This window comes from Rissa tridactyla, chromosome 1 (assembly GCF_028500815.1).
Source record: "Rissa tridactyla isolate bRisTri1 chromosome 1, bRisTri1.patW.cur.20221130, whole genome shotgun sequence".
In the NCBI taxonomy this organism is placed as follows: Eukaryota; Metazoa; Chordata; class Aves; order Charadriiformes; family Laridae; genus Rissa; species Rissa tridactyla.
In genome coordinates, this window is record NC_071466.1 from 167,238,814 (window position 1) to 167,255,185 (window position 16,372).

General features: G+C 38.6%; 1 protein-coding gene across 4 annotated transcripts in view; it reads left to right on the top strand.

The window, feature by feature from the left end:
* Positions 1 to 16,372, top strand: part of BLTP3B (bridge-like lipid transfer protein family member 3B) — a 58,029-nt gene that overhangs the window by 37,660 nt on the left and 3,997 nt on the right. For all 4 annotated transcript variants that reach the window (XM_054219424.1, XM_054219416.1, XM_054219442.1 and 1 more), the window contains 8 exons: positions 47 to 188; positions 957 to 1,150; positions 3,152 to 4,647; positions 5,076 to 5,251; positions 6,684 to 6,820; positions 8,400 to 8,550; positions 12,804 to 13,060; positions 15,602 to 15,710. In XM_054219424.1, the coding sequence (XP_054075399.1) occupies positions 47 to 188; positions 957 to 1,150; positions 3,152 to 4,647; positions 5,076 to 5,251; positions 6,684 to 6,820; positions 8,400 to 8,550; positions 12,804 to 13,060; positions 15,602 to 15,710 (2,662 nt within the window). The remainder of the gene's footprint in view (positions 1 to 46; positions 189 to 956; positions 1,151 to 3,151; positions 4,648 to 5,075; positions 5,252 to 6,683; positions 6,821 to 8,399; positions 8,551 to 12,803; positions 13,061 to 15,601; positions 15,711 to 16,372) is intronic.

Sequence of the window (16,372 nt, forward strand, 5' to 3'; positions counted from 1 at the left end):
GTGAAAATGTAATGTATTAATGAAATTAATCTTTTCTCTTTCACAGGTTTCAACAGCGGACCAGTGTCGTTCTTCCCCTAAAGCTCTGATCTCTTGCAATAAAAAGTCACTTTATCTTCCACCAGAAATGCCAGCTATTCATATTGAATTCACTGAATATTACTACCCAGATGGAAAGGACTTTCCTAGTAAGACTTTTTTTTGGTACTGAGCCATGAAATTTTTTTGTTACTTTCACCTTTATGAAGCTTCATACTGATCCAGGTTGGCAATTGGAAATAGGTAACGGCTTTTTACAGTGGAAGAACACAACACTGCTCCATTTCCACAGTCCTTACTCCTGGCAAACTCCTGTAAATACTGGGGTTTTTTTTATAAACATGGGTTTTAAGTCTGAAAACACTCCCAGCATTTTTACTGACACATAAATTATTCATTCCCCAGTATGCATGTATTGTTTCTGCAGTTCCGCTCTCTGGCCACATAGAAGAACTCAGTGGCTACAGAAAAGAACTGAAACTGTTGCAGCGGTATCTAAGATGCAACGGAGATCTGGTGGAGTTATTTTTATTAATGTGTTATGGGGCTGGCCCTGTTTTATATACATAAATGTCAGGGGATTTCTTGAGGATGGGACTTGAGGACAGCGTATCTCCTTGGTCCTGCCCTTCCTCTGTAATGAGGACACTCTCCCCCTTTCCTCAGACTTAATTCTATTCTAATATTAGCTTTTACATTCAAAAATTCAGTTACTTGCTTGGAGTGAAAGAAAGAAGCATCACTTTAGGTGTCCCCTAGCAATTTATTCTTCCTCAGGACCAAAGGAATGGGTTTCCATTCTGGTGTAAAATACTGGTGAAAATGTAAGTCTGCAGTTGTTCTTAAAAAACAAACCAGAAGACAATCTCTAAACACTTCACTTATTCTCATGATTTTGTTTTGTTTTTCTCATTTAGTTCCATGTCCGAATTTGTATGGCCAGCTGAACGCTTTACAGTTCACCCTGGATGAGAGGAGTATTCTTTGGCTAAATCAGTTTGTGTTGGATTTGAAACAGAGTCTTATTCAGTTCATGGCCATGTACAAGTTAAACGACAATTCAAAATCAGATGAACATGTTGACGTTAGAGTTGATGGACTAATGTTAAAGGTACGCTGTCACTGAGGAGGGGTTTTCTGGTTCCTTGGAAGAAAATACTTTTATTATGAAAAACCATTAGCAAAGCAGCTTAAGGAACAAATGGACAAACGAATGCACAAACCACCCGTGCAATAAGCAACGCTGCTCTGGAAAACTGTGCAGAGTACGATGGTTTGAAGACAGACATACCATTCCATACTACTTCATCTGTGTGCTATGGGTATTTTGGTTTTGTGTTGAAGACCTCAATGGGAGTATTAACAAATTATTTCACTGTGTTCAATGAAGCTGACGTAGCAAAGAAAAAAAAATTGAGCACTCAAGTAAAAACAACTAGCAAAAAATTCGTGTTTGCACTTTGTATTAATGCAAGAGCCCTCCCTTGTTCCTCTGCTTGTAGTATATCAAAACCCTTCTGTCTTGTTAGCGAGTGCCTGGAGTAAAGAAAGCAGTTCATCTGAAGGTTAATTTCCTTCTCCAAAACCCATTCTCACCATTTATGGTTTCATGCTGGCCCTTGGAAGTAGTTCATGTACACAGGTTCCCTATATATTTATTCCAGAGGAGTGGTGCTTGTTAATGCAGCTGAACATCAAATTTTTGCTTCCCTTGTCTTCTCCTTCGATGGAGGAGAAAGATTATTGAACAGACAGTTCCACCACCACCACCGCGCCAGTTTGCATTGGACCTTTCTTTCCAAGGTTCAGAGGCGAACAAAACAGTGAGTCTTTTTGATGATGCCCACAGGAGAGGTTTCAAGAAGGCTAAAAAGTCAGCATATGGAGAGATGGTTATCTTCCTAAGGCCCTTGGTGCATATTTAATGGAACTTTAAAAGGACATGGTTTGTACTGAATAAAAACAATTATTGAGAGCCAACAACCAGGCAGCTACAAATACAGACTGATCTAATATTGAATTACTGTATGTGAATAGCCCACTAAAATAAGAGAAGATCAAAGTAAAAGTGTTCTTAAATCCCTCAAACTTTGATTCATATTAAGTATTTCCCCCCTGTATTAACTGCATTATTTTTATTCTAGCAAATTACGAGTCTTTTATTATTGATGTGCTTGATGCTTACATATCATATAGTTAATTATTATATAGTGACATATTTGGTTATTTTGTTATTTACATGAAGAAGCTTTATCACTCCCATCTTTTAAGTGTCTCTAGGGTGACTTTTTTTACTCTGATCTCTCTAGAATCTGCACGGAGATGCTATGACAGAAGGTAGTGTCACTGATACTAGCAAAGCTAGTGTGGCCAAGGTCCATGTTAACAATATCAGATACAGGATTTGGCATAAAATGTATATTTCCTTTAAAACTTGCACTAAAGATGTGCAAGTTAAATTAAATCCAGTATACTGAACTATTTTGTTGTTTTTTAGGAGTTGGAGTATATTTTTGTTTTTATTATGAAAAAAAAATATTATGATTATCAGATAATGGTCACAAAAATGGTCACCTGTTCCGTATTCTGCAATGTTAAGAATATTAGCTTTGTTAACACGTTTAATTGTTTCCTTCTATTTTAACACAGAAATAAAATACTGTAGTACTCAGTGCAGTGAAAAACCCTATTTGACAAATCAGATTGAAAACCAGAGAATTGTAATTTGAGTTCAAAGTTGTAAATGCTTGGAACACTGGAAGAAACTTTCTGCCAAGCTGTTTCTGAGTTGAAGAAATTGGAAACTTCAGCCTAGTATAGCTGACCTAAATCTAAATCCTTCAGATAAGAAAAGCCTGAGACCCTTACGTTTTGGTACAAACATTGAGTTTTCGATGCCAAAGCATTCTTCTTAAAAAATGAGAGGAAACGCAAATAATAATCCGTAAGCCTGACTTATCCCTGTTCTTCTGTGTTAGCATACTTGAGTTCTCATAAAATCGTAATTATATTCTTTCATTTTAGTTATAATGGCTATTATTTTGTTTCTTTAATCGTATACCTTCTTAATTTACCAATTTCTAACTAGACAAAATATGTTTCTGTCTTGCAGTTCATTGTCCCATCTGAAAACAAACCTGAAATTCATAGAGATCAACCTCGTGCACTTTCCATTCAAAGTTCAGAGATGATTGCTACGAATACAAGATACTCGCCAAACTGCAGACACTCTGATCTAGAAGCGTTGTTTCAGAACTTCAAAGACTGTGAATTTTTCAGTAGAACTTTCACCACTTTTCCTAAATCCCAGAAGAATTTTAATCTTTTGCATCCAATCTTCCAGAGACATGCTCATGAACAAGATACTAAAATGCACGATGTTTATAAAGGTTATATCATCCCAAAATTGAATAAATACGCATTAAAGACATCTGCAGCTACTGATGTTTGGGCCTTGCATTTTTCCCAGTTTTGGATAGATTACGAAGGAACAAAAAGTGGGAAAGGCCGACCAATAAGCTTTGTGGACTCATTCCCGCTTTCACTTTGGATTTGCCAGCCAGTAAGATTTGCCAAGTCACAAAAAGAGCTTTTATCACATAATCAGACAGCTTTGAACATTCCAAAAAGTGAATCTAGTGATCTTGCTAATAGACTCCAACGTAAAAAACTTCTAAAGGAATATTACAGCAGTGAGACGGAGCCCTTGACTAATGGCATTCAAATGTCAGACGCTTCAGGAGTGCTTTCTGAAAGCTCTTCTGATGCAGATGTACATGTTCTTGTCCACGTTCAAAAACACGTAAGCGTGCAGATCAACCATTACCAGTATCTTTTTTTGCTGTTTCTTCATGAATCTCTTGTATTGCTCCTGGAAAACTTAAGGAATGATGTAGAAGCAGTGACAGGAAAACCTGCAAAGCAAACGGATGTCTGCATTGGGATCCTACTGAAAAGTGCAGAAATAGCCTTACTGCTCCATCCAGTGACTCAGGGAAACCCTTGTAAGTCTCCAGTTGCGGAAGAAGGAAGTCCCGTGGCATCAGAACTTTCCCCTTTGGGAAATGGGGAAGCTCTTACTTCAGAGAGTAAATTAGTTGGCAATAAGATAGTGCAAGCTGATATTACTAATTTTGATTATGTAAATGACTGCAAGCCTCTGAATGCTGAAGTTAATAAAGGAATTTTAATGGACCCTCTTTTGTGTAAATCGGACAGTAATATGGATTTTCAGAAAGGAACGTCATTTTCAGATGATGCATCAGATAAAGGTTTGGGAGATACGAGTGAAGGAGGAAGCAGTGGGCTTTTTAGTAGAAGTGATTCAGAGGAGGTCTGTGGACCTTTAAGTGAGAAAAGTAGCTTGCATCCTCGGGATTCAGCATCCATTTTAAATAAGAGAGAAGATTCTACTGAATTTTTCATTGATAAAGAGGATGACAAAACCATATTCTCAAATAAGTTAAATGAACAGGAAGGCACAACTGAAGGCTGTCCTAACCAAGTCACTGACTTGGAAACAGAAACTGCCTTAGAACCTGAAGAGCTTGAAATCAACAAAGAGAAAGTGACTTCAGTTAGAGTGTTTGCATCCCAGTCTTCATCAAGGTATAGAAGATTTAATACCAAATCAGTTTTCCTCCTATCTGAAAATATTTATCAGTCTTGTTGGCCACGTACTTTTAGTAATGGTCACCAGAAGCGAACACCTAGTAGATGAAAATTTTAAAAGTATATAAAGATATAAGGTATGCAGTATCCAGCATTCGAAGAAAGCTGAAATGAACTGTTAATTGATTTAAACTATTTACTTTTCATTTAAGTGTTATGAAATATGGTTGAGAAGAATGTTGACAAATATCTACAGGAATGCATGTTGTTTCTATGCTTATCTCTTTTTCTTGCCAAAAGATTATTGCATAATCAGATTTTTTTCTTTTATATCTTGCCTGGTGTAGAGGAATTTTGTCAAGTAACTTCTATGTAATTCCTTTAATTTGAAATAATAATTTCCTAATATCTTTATGTTTTAAAAGTGCAAAGCCTAAGGAACGCTGCCCGTCCACCCTCCCTACGTTCTCTGTTTCTTACAAGAATATGAAGAGAAGTCCATCACAAGTCTCTCTGGATACCATCTCTATCGATAGTATGATGCTAGAGGATCATTTGATAGAGAGTGACGGAAGTGACAGCCAAAGCTTTCTGGAGAAAGGTAAGCAGGTTTAACAAAATAGCTTTAAGCAATATGTGAAAACATTGTTTATTACTAAAATAAGACTCAAAAGCATTGTAGTGCAGCAAATCCTGGATACTTTACAACACCGTTTCTGTTAGCTTCTCCAGTCAGTAATATCAAGTATCTTCACAGCACAGTATTTCAAGGGAAAGTAATAAGGTGTGCTACTTAAATAGTGCTGCTTAATTAAACACTACTTAATTTTCCTCTCTTGAGGAATGTGAAAGCATTGCAGTGCTATGTTGCAATTCTGAATTAAGCAGAACTGTTCCCTGCTTTGCTTAAAAGCTGTTACTTTGGCTGTAAGTGTTTCCAGGTTTGTACCCTGAATCAGTGTTATGCTTGAAGTGGTAAAGAAGCTTTAATTTTAAATGCAGATGAAAAAGAAATGGATTTTCACTAATACTCACCATGCTAATTACCAGGCAGATAGATTTAGTAGTCTCCTTGCAGCTTGCTCCTTACAGAGCAGTTCCTGGCTATTGACTGTCTAACAGCAGGTATTTGTCCAATTTTTGCTCACCTGTGTATGAGCATTTGCTCCTGATCTGAGGGAGGAATTCAGGCATATGGTAATTATGCCTATATAGTCTGTAGCATTGTGGATTATGCAATTGTAATGATCTAGTAGCTCTCTGGCAGAACTGATTAAATCATTTTCTAATGTCAGGAAATATGATAAGGCTTTATTGATACTTCTTTTCCGATAAATTCTACTTTGAATAAAGAATTACAGTATTTTTTTCTGTAGGATTTCTTTTCAGTCTAGAGCAATAATGAGAAGAATGCTTCACTTGCGAACCTGTCATATATTTGGATTATAGGAGTATTCCTGCTTGTGCTTATATGGGAGCATGCCATAAAATAAGTTTTCCATTTTAAATAATCTTTATATGTCTTTTTAGCTTGTTAAATATTGTTTAACTGCAGGTTAGGTCTGTGTGCTTTCTAGTTGTCAAGGAAACACTACCGTGTTCACTCTAATGAAGGTTTGTATAGCTTATTTCTCTATATGTAAAACCACAAACATTTGCTCTAAAGGCACTGTGCGGCGTTTTAGCTACGTGGCTTGGAATCTTTAACCATTTTTCTGCTGGATCAGTTTTATATTTGATCTGGAAAACTAAAAAAGGTCCTTCACAATTTTTTAAACAATGTGGAGTGCCATTTTGGTTTTGTCACTGTATCCTGCCTTACTTGCATAGCATCTAGAACTTTGAACTCTCTGTAAGAGGAATGGATTTGGCTGTTCAATCATAAATATTTGTTTAATAAGCCATTCAGTTAATCTTAAAAAATGAGTTAACGTATGCATACAACAGGCACTGACTTTATTCGTAATGCAGGAGTGATTCAGGTTGTGTTATGCTATGCTAACTTTGCCTTTTTTCTGATGTATGTACGGAAGGTATTACAGCCACAAACTGTCAAAGCCCATCAGAAAATGCCCATGAAGGAGGCACAGTGATTGAAAATTGTGATGGGTCATCTCCAGATGCCATGAGCGCTGCTTCAGAGAATGCCCATGAGACTAGTGAAGAAATGGTAATATTGAATTCCATTAGCATACATGCTTCAGTAAATTAAACCTTAAAATAGAGCTAAAATGAATGCTTTTAGAGGTGATTTTTTCAAGTAGTTTTGGGAGCTTTTGTTTGTGCATTATGTAAGCCTATAGATCTAGTGCACTTATATTAGGTGCAAATGACAATTATAATCCAGGTTACGCTGAGCGTCCTTTGTCCTTGTTATCTCCTTTATAGCCACTGTTGATAAATGACAGGAGCCACTTAAAAATGTCAGAAGATATTTCTGCTGTAGCACATAGTAATATTTTGTAATATCATCATGTTCTTTTATGCTCTGTTGAACATGGTATTTAAAATGAGCTTTTTAACATCATCAAGTATGGATAAAGCACCATAACTCTGACGTCTCTTATATGGAGGTGTTTCCTTAGCGCTGGTAGCATTCTGTAGTATTTGCAAATAGGGGTGTAACAACTGCCCTCCTGGGTCGGATCAGAGATGCCTCGTGTCCAGGATTATGTCAGGACAGTGCCCAGTATTTAGAGAAGATTATAAGAATGGTGCATGTAGAGGGAGATTCCCTCCCTGAGACACCATGCAGGGTCCACGTTTTTCCATCTGCCTGTCTGCTTATTCCTTGCTGATCCTTGCCCTAATCAACGCTTCTTAAACTATATTCTTGTATCAGTTAAGGTCATGAACGGGAAACCTAAGAGTATATGGGCCCAAAGAAAGACAGTGAATTTACTGAAATCTGTTGTGTGTTTGATGATGGGTTTTCCTTTTTAGTAACGTTAGTCATGTAATCCTGCCTTTGCTTTAAATATTTTTGGATCGCCTTTGTTTAAAAAAAAAAAAGGGAAAAAAAAAAAGCTAATTTAAATGATTGTTTCCTTTTAAATAAGTTTTCAATTATGTGCATATAGGTAGTATGGAAAAAAGAGAATTCATTCAGATTGTTATGCAAATGCATGTTAGCGTATCTTTTTCTACTTGTGGAATATAGCTAAAAAGTCATTAAAAAAATGAGGCCAAAACAGTAATAATGATGATGGACGTGTATCTGCTGATACCAAAGTGGACTTGTGAAACTGGCTGCTAGTTTTTTTGAAAGATACTGTAATCCAATAAATAGAGAAAAAGGGCTGACTACTATGCCAGTAGACAAAGTTTAGTTGCCTATCCTGGTTCTTTACCCTGGTCTGATTGAGCACCATGAATGCTTGGTTGTGCTTATGATACACACGAAGTTGAATGCAGTCTTAGAAAATTTCAGGTGTCACATAGGTCACACGCTTCTTGGTCAGAGTGGGGAAAGGCTGTCTCACTTGCATGGCTTTTCTGGCCAATTCTGAATTGGTATTAGTGGGCCATGAATACAAGTTTCTGTCTTTGGATAGACAGTCGAGCCAATGGGGACAAAAAGAAAAGAAGAAGAAATGAGAAAACAGTGTTCTTTTCTGTGAGCAAGGGTTATGGATACAAAGATTCTTCCCTTTTTGTGGGGGAAAAACTTTAGACAGAACTTAAAAAACAATAATCACTGTAAATTCAATTTATAATCTTGTATTGTTTTATCTTGATTTTGTTGACAGATGTCTGTTGTGGTTTTCCAAATATTTGGTGTTAATGGTGAAATTGACATCAGAGGTGATGACACAGAAATATGCCTGCAGGTCAACCAAGTGATACCAAATCAGTTGGGAAATATCAGTGTTCGACACTATCTTTGCAACAGAACTGTTGGTAAGGGCTAACAATGAGATCTCATTATTGTGAAACTGGAGTTGGAAACATTTTTTCTAAGTAAATGAAAACACTGTATTAGCCTAAAAGCACAAAACCAGTTTTATGTTAGTACCGTAGCATCCTTTTTATGTTGGTTTAGAGTATCTACTCTGATTTCTTTCCTAATTGCTGTACGTTGAAAGGGAAGGAAATGAAAATGGAACTATTTCTGATAGTGTGGGTAAAAATATGCATTGCATTGAGTTCTGATCATTAGTTTATTTTTCTAAAATCAAATAAGTTGCATTACATCATGTTATTGTTTTATGAAGGTGGAACTCCCTCACTGCTCTAATGGTACTTTGCTTAAATGTACCTTGGTTGGAAGGGCTGTTTCTTTTCTTCAAGATCTATTTCTCTAGATTAAATTAACACCCACAGTTTAAACAGGTTTATAATCTGTGGTTTAAGAAAAGTTAAAAATTTAGTATGTGTCAGGAAAGATGAACTGCAAGGACAGCCTTTTTTTTTTTCCTCCTTTTTTCTTTTTAAAGCTTGATAGGAACACAAGGTTTAGCTTCATGCCAGATATTTGCATAACGAGATCAACCAGTGTATTGTCAGAGCTGTTCTTGGCTGCGAGTACATATACATTCTCTGCCAGAAAACCTAGTTCACATACTGGGAGGTTTTTTTCTTGGCATGATGTATTGGCGTGCCACTTCATGTCACAGTTTGCTTTGCTCCCCTCTGCCAGCCTTCCACACGGATTGCTGGATGCCAGCTCTGTTGCGCTGTAAGGTTTTTTGGGGCAGATCCCCGGTGCACCTGCTCCCCGCTTCTGGTTCATCTCCTTTCCCAGGAAGCAGCTATAGCAGCTGTTGGCTGCCATTTATTCCCAGCCTTCCATCAGCGTGGATTTTCTTCAGGAAGTTGTGCTTGGTGGTACGGCCTCTGATGCCGTAGCTAAAGAACCCATTTACTGGTAAGCTGAGCAGCTGCCAGCAGCTGCTGCCTGAGCAGCTGTCGCGTGATGTTGCAGTTGTATTCAGGCATCTGAAGGCAAGAGGGAGGTCCAGCAGGGAAGACTCATCGCTGACCGTTTGTTCATACGGCAGGCAAACTGATCTCTGGTTATCTGTCATATCTTCTGTAAAAGCAGGAGGGAGTAAATGGTAAGAACATGCCACCTTCCTGCTGTCATGTGGATCTAAAACTAGAACCTGCTTTCTCTCTCGATCAGCTGATGATGAGAGGCTTGTGCACTGGCTGATTATTTTATGGAGAAAAGGTTATAATGTAATTGGAATCTCCAAATACTTACACTTTGTATCTCTTCCTTTCTCTTCCTGGTGGGTATCTAGATGGGTGGGCCAAAAGCACTTTTTTTTGTACACTGCTGGTCATTCCCATTCTTCTTTTCTGATCTCCACTGTAGGGCTGTGCTTTCTGTACTCAGGCAGGAATCTTCTGCTGCTGCTCCCCATCTCCCACATTTGTTCTAATAAAAGAAATAAGGGAGAAAACAGTTTATTTAAAAAAAAAAAAAAAAAGGCAAGCATTCCAGAGGATCAAGATTGGGAAAAAGCTTGAGAAGCAGATCAAAAGAAACAATTTAAATGAATTAATGGTAACAAAACACAGCTAAAAGAACCAGTGAGCGAAAGTGTAAGAAAATATGCCCCAAAAATCAACGCTGCTCAAGACGTTTAATAAAACTTACTCAAGTGCTGAATTAACAATTGTAACCAGTAAACCGAGGAACTATGCAAAGCAATGAATAATCAAGTCATAATTACAGTCTACGAAGGTGTTCTGGGTAAAAATAACCATTTAAAACCTACTAGACTGTTAACGCAGTAGGTGCAGAAAGGGAGAAGTATGCCTAATAGCTGGAATAAGTTTGAGGGCCATGTGGCAGACGTGCTCTTCCTTGCAGGGCTGGCTGCAGGAGGATGCCTTTATCAGCTCTTGTCAGGCAGCAATAACAAAAGAAGGGGGTGGAGTGTGGTAGAGGTACTCTGGGAAGGACGGTGCTTCTACTGAGACCCTGTCATGCTTGGAGGAGAAGGGAACAGCAGTTCGTAGCTGCTCCCAAATTGTTTAATGGAATTTTTACTCCATCCTGTCTTGACTGTGCCCCTTTCAAATACCTGCAAGATAACCAAGATTGACTTTCATGGCTGAGACTGAATGTTGAGGTCTTTTCTTCTGCTGGTTTTCTACACTTTGGTGCATTCTTCCGGCAATGACACTGGCATTCTTTTCTGGTCTGGAAATACTTGGGGCAGTACTGCTTATTTCTTTCTCTTCATTTTTGGGAAGAATATAGATCTTTGAGGGAAACAAAGTTTCCCAAACCAATTGCGGGGACTCATTGGACAGAGTGGTCATTCTTCTCCCATCTGGAGAGCTGCCCTGCCTCTCAAGGACTGTAGGTAGCTAATTCCTTTCTGTCTGGAGTAGAGTCATAAAAGGTACCTGCTACTTGCAATACTTGCAGTATTTTTTTTTTTTTTTTTTTCCCTGGTAGGGGACGTGTGAAATCTAGCACTTCTTAAACATTGGAAGGATTGAAGGATGGAGTCATCACGGCTGTTAGTGTTGTGGAAACCTCTACTCACAGGGGTGGCAAAAGGAGAGGTGGTGGTTCACAGCAGAGGCTGACGATTCTCATGTTCATTTACAGTTCTTCCCATTGGTCTTTGTTAACCCAGATAGGCAATGTGTTCATCTACCCTGACTCCAGTGCCAACAGATAAGTGCATATGCCCTGACTTTACTGCTGTGCTAGGTCATCCATGAGAACTGGGCACCACATAGAAAGAGGAACCCAATTAATCTACAGATAGGAAATCAAATTAATTACTCTGGACTGCTGTCGCTCCCGGCAATGTCTGTTGCATGCTGTACTGAAACTTGAACTACAGTTTTCAGACCTGTACTATGTTCAGGCTGGGGCAGTATTACTTGAATAAAGTTACTGCCTCTTGCTGTCTGTCTGTCTGACTGCACTTGGTCTAGAACGGTTGACTAGTTTGCCTGTTTTCTGGGATGAATATAGAAAGTTAAGTATCCTTCTCACTCCTCCTCTTCCCCCACTTTTTTTTCTTTTTGAAATAGACGTACACAAAACACCCACTCATACAGTTCCTCCTGACTGCTCAAACCTTCTTCCCAGTACTGTCCTGGAGCCATTTTCCTGGAGACAGCATGTTTGGTGATGGTTGGTATCCAGGAGCTTTGTACGCATCTGTTTTCCTTAGTTTGGCTCCGTCTCAGAGGAAGCACAATGTGCAGGAACATAGTAGGTGTTTAACTTCTCTGGGCACTAGCATCTACACTAGGGATGTGGTCCATGTCTCCAGTTGTTAGGAACGTGGACCAAAGCCAGTTTTGGCCCAATGTCCTTTATCTTCTTGTAGGTTCTCATTAGGCCCTTTATAAGCCACTGCTGATGATTCCAGAGGCATCTCAGAGTGATCTGGTCTGTAGTTTTGAAAAATAATACATCACATATTGCTTGAGAGGAACTGAATCCCCCTCTTTCCGCCCCCTCTTTCCGCCCCCTCTTTCCGCCCCCTCTTTCCGCCCCCTCTTTCCGCCCCCTCTTTCCGCCCCCTCTTTCCCCTTTCCTTTTTAATTTTATTTTAGAACTCTTTAGTTGAATGTTGCAGTTGTCCTTACTCATTAAAGATACTAAAAGTAACAAGAAACTGCTAGAGGATTTTTAAGGTTCAAATCTACTGCCATCCAAATAATGGAAGCATTGTGTGGTCGTGTTCTCCATCTGACTGCATTGCTGTTTATGTCCCTTTGTGTTAGCAAGTAAGTTCCTGAGTCAGGAGATTCTGCCTTTCCGAGAGAATACTGGCTCTCCTGAGAGGGTGAACTGACTTAAGTCTTTTTCTGAATTAAAATTGAAGGAGTTAGTGGAAAAATATGCAAAATCATTGTCTTCCCATTGTCAAGACATTGAGGAAACACAAATGTTTTTGTGCACGGTTGTGGTTCTGTATTGTCCTTCTCTGTTGTCACAGTGAGGTACTAGTCCTTGGGTATATTTTCTGTTTCTCTTTTAGTACTTTGAAGTGATATAGTTAGAAATTTGCTCTGAAGTTCTGTATTTGCAGTGCTGTAATTCATGACTAATGCTTCTGAAGTACTTTTGGAAAATCAATTAGACAGTAGAGGTAGAAGTAATTGCATCATAATTGCATTTTTTGTACATTGCAAAATTTTAATGCAAACTTGTTTTCGTTTTGCAACAGGTTCCGACTGTAAAACTGTGGCTGGACCAGTTAATTCATCACCTGAGATAAGTTTGAGATGGGAAAGTGGGCCTAGTGCTGTCACACATTCTCTGCTGGCTGTGAAAAATGGTTTTCTTCAGTGTCATGTAGAGAACTTCAGTGCTGAATTTCTAACGTCTTCCCTCACAAACATTCAGCATTTTCTGGAAGATGAAACTGTCGCAGAAGTGATGCCTATGAAGATAAAAGTTTCTAATGCAAGGATTAATTTAAAAGTATGTTAACAATGAGCTATTTGGCTGCTCTAAAGAAACCGTGTTCTTGTTTCTTTGATGATAAACTACTAATCTGGATACAGTTAACTTCAAAGAAACCGCTATCGTACTCTGGAAGGTCTTTAGATAACAGTAAAACAATTTAAAAATCCATAGATTTGGTTAGCTCTGTGGTATGCCTGGAGGGGAATTCTCTGCATGACCAAGCTATTTATATGAATTAATATTTTATACTATTTTCCTCCTCTCCCAGACTCTTTTGTCTGGGAGTTTTATAGGTTAGGTATACCAAGTTCCTAGAGGCACAATGTGGGTTTTACTGGTTGGGCTTTTTCGCTTAGCATAGTAATGGTTTTATAATTACAAAACAGATTTTAGAGGTTAATACTCTCTCCTACATAGAGGATAGTCCTTGCAATGAAAGTTCAGTAGAAAAGAAGGAAAAGGGTTATGGGAATTCCAGTTCAAACCACTTGAATAGTGTTTCTTAGAACCCAGATTTCATGTTCTGCCCTACCTCGAAACAGATAGTAAAGGATGCAAACTTTTCTCACCATCGTAGCTTAAAATAGCAACGTTAGGAGGACACTCCTGCTCAAGTCTCCTATGGGATTTTCTTTCAGATATTTAAAGGAGATGGTGAATTTTGTGCTGCACAACCATTGAATATAAACATAAGGGCAGTTTTTTGGGGGGCAGGGGCAACAGGGGAAAAAAAACAAACAAACATAAAATAACTGTAACGTTGTCTTGGAAATTAATAATCACCCATATAAACTTGGAACAAAGTGAGAACTGGAATAACAGCAGCTCCAGTTCTGCATCTCGGGCTAAAGCCTTGATTCTTCCAAGATCATTCTTGCCTGGAAGGGTAATTGCTATCTCTACGGTGTTCTACTCAAAGTGCATCGGTATTCCCTTCTTCTGACGCAGCTTTTCCATCCCCTGAGGATCCTTAGGTGCTACTTTAGGGCCATTTCTACTACAGGAGTAGCACAAGCACGTTCTATAAGAGCTGTGGATCTGTTCCTCAGATTTCAATGTATCACAAATGTGAATGCCCAAATGCAAAAAGGGAAGTCTTAACGTACGGTTGTTTAAATTTAAAAACAGGATTGTGCTGGTTTATTTGCCAGAAGGCGGACTTAAGCAAAATGTTCTTGAGAAAGCAGCTGTTTGGGGTGGGGCATCGTAGACTCATAGAATGGTTAGAGTTGAAAGGGACCTTAAAGATATCTAGTTCCAAGCCCCTGCCATGGGCAGGGACACCTCCCACTTAGACCAGGCCGCTGAAGGCCTCATTCAGCCTGGCCTTGAACGCTTCCAGGGATGGGGCATCCACAACTTCCCTGGGCAACCTGTTCCAGTGCCTCACCACCCTCACAGTAAAGAATTTCTTCCTAATATCTCATCTAAATCTCTTTCAGTTTAAAATCTTTACCCCTTATCCGGTCATTACACTCCCTGATAAAGAGTCCCTCCCCATGTCTCCTGTAGCCCTTCTTTAGGTACTGGAAGGCTGCTATAAGGTCTCCCTGGAGCCTTCTCTTCTCCGGGCTGAACAACTCCAACTCTCTCAGCCTGTCTTCATAGGATATACATTATTAAACCAGTAGTAAGAGTCTGCTTGGCAGCAAAAGCACTGAAGTGCTCACTCAGCAGCGCACACAAGTCATAGTGAAGTTGGTTGATAAACTGAAATTTGACATACGGGTGATTAATTCCTATAGACTTGTTGGGTAATAAAGAGTGAGAGGATATGGTTTGAATTTATGCTGCATTGCCTGTTCAATGCAGTATATTCTTCTGTTTCTTCTGCATGAGACTCGATGCAGTGTGTTTCATGGCGGGGGAAGAATTTAAGAAAGGTGACTTTATTTTTTGCATTTCCTACTGCAATCTCAGTGCTGTTTTAAGAAACTTTGGCAGTTGTATCTCAACAGCTTTCATGGTACGTCCTTAATTAATTACACTGGTTGTGTTATTCTGCTAGACAGGGATAATGAACTATAAAGACTTCCTGGGGAGACCCCAAAAGAAGTAATTTGTGAAGTTTCTCTTCTGCTGAATACAGTAATATAACTGAACTGCAGCTGGTGTCATCCCAAACTAAATTCTAAAACGACAAAATCCGCTCAAGAATGAGAGCTGTACTCATTCAATCTTTAAATGGTTCAAGGGAAAATCAGATACAATACAGTGCAGGTTTCTTATCTCTGGCTCTGTGAGCTCCTGAGCTAAAGAATGTCTTGAGTTGGGATATAATCTTATTGAGGTGTCTGTAAAAATACTTTGAAGTATTTTAGTGAGGCTCTATATATTGAATTCAGCAGACTTACTCCAGAGATAAATTTGGGCCTTTAATATGATCCCAGGGAAAAAAAATGGAGCAAAAGTTTAGTGGAGGTCCCATTAGAAAATTCTACTCTGAAATGTTCCCTTTCAAGTTTCATTAAATCCACTTATGTTTAATTGAACATCTTAATTAACTATTTTGATTTCCTGGTAAACTCAATTTTGAATACTTGTTTTTTTTTTTAGGATGACAGTCCATGTGAAAATCTCAAGGCATCTGAGCTGGTACCCATAAAACTACATATTGACATACTTTGGATAGAAAGAAACGATGATGGCACTTTTCTCATTAGAGGTTTGTATGTTCCTGGACCTTGATATCTCAATATTATAATCTAATTATTGTTAATACTGTTTTTTTTCCCTTTGTGCAGACATGTGGCTAATAATGAAAAGATAACCAATGATAATTTGTGTAAGTTGTGTTGCCATATACCTTAATTCTAAGTGTAGTCTCGTAGAGGAAAACCGCCTTTTTTGAATAGTGTATTGGCGAAGTTAACAACCCACAGCTGAATCAATCATTCATTGAGAAATAAAAATACGCATGTAACTTCATCAGGATATGCTTCATCAGTGCACATCAACTCATCATGATAAGTCCAAGGTTCCTTTAATTGACCACAAACCAAACAAAAAAATGGCCTTTCTTTACAGATTACCAAGGTGGCTACCTGTCGTCTTTGTGGTTTTTTGTTACAGGTAGTAATAGAAAATATTGTAAACCAAAGACCATTTGGGAAGTACAAGTAGCAGTTTTCAATTCTGTGTATTACGGTGGTGTCGTGGCAGTTCGTGGCTGGGGTTGCACTGAGACTTGTATTTCAAACAGAGATTTAAATTGTACTTTTCATGAAACATGTATACACTCACAATTTTTCTTTTCTACATGTGTGGGCAAATACTAAATACAACAAGGCAGTACATTTAGAGCTGGAACTTTACTGCTGTTTTTCA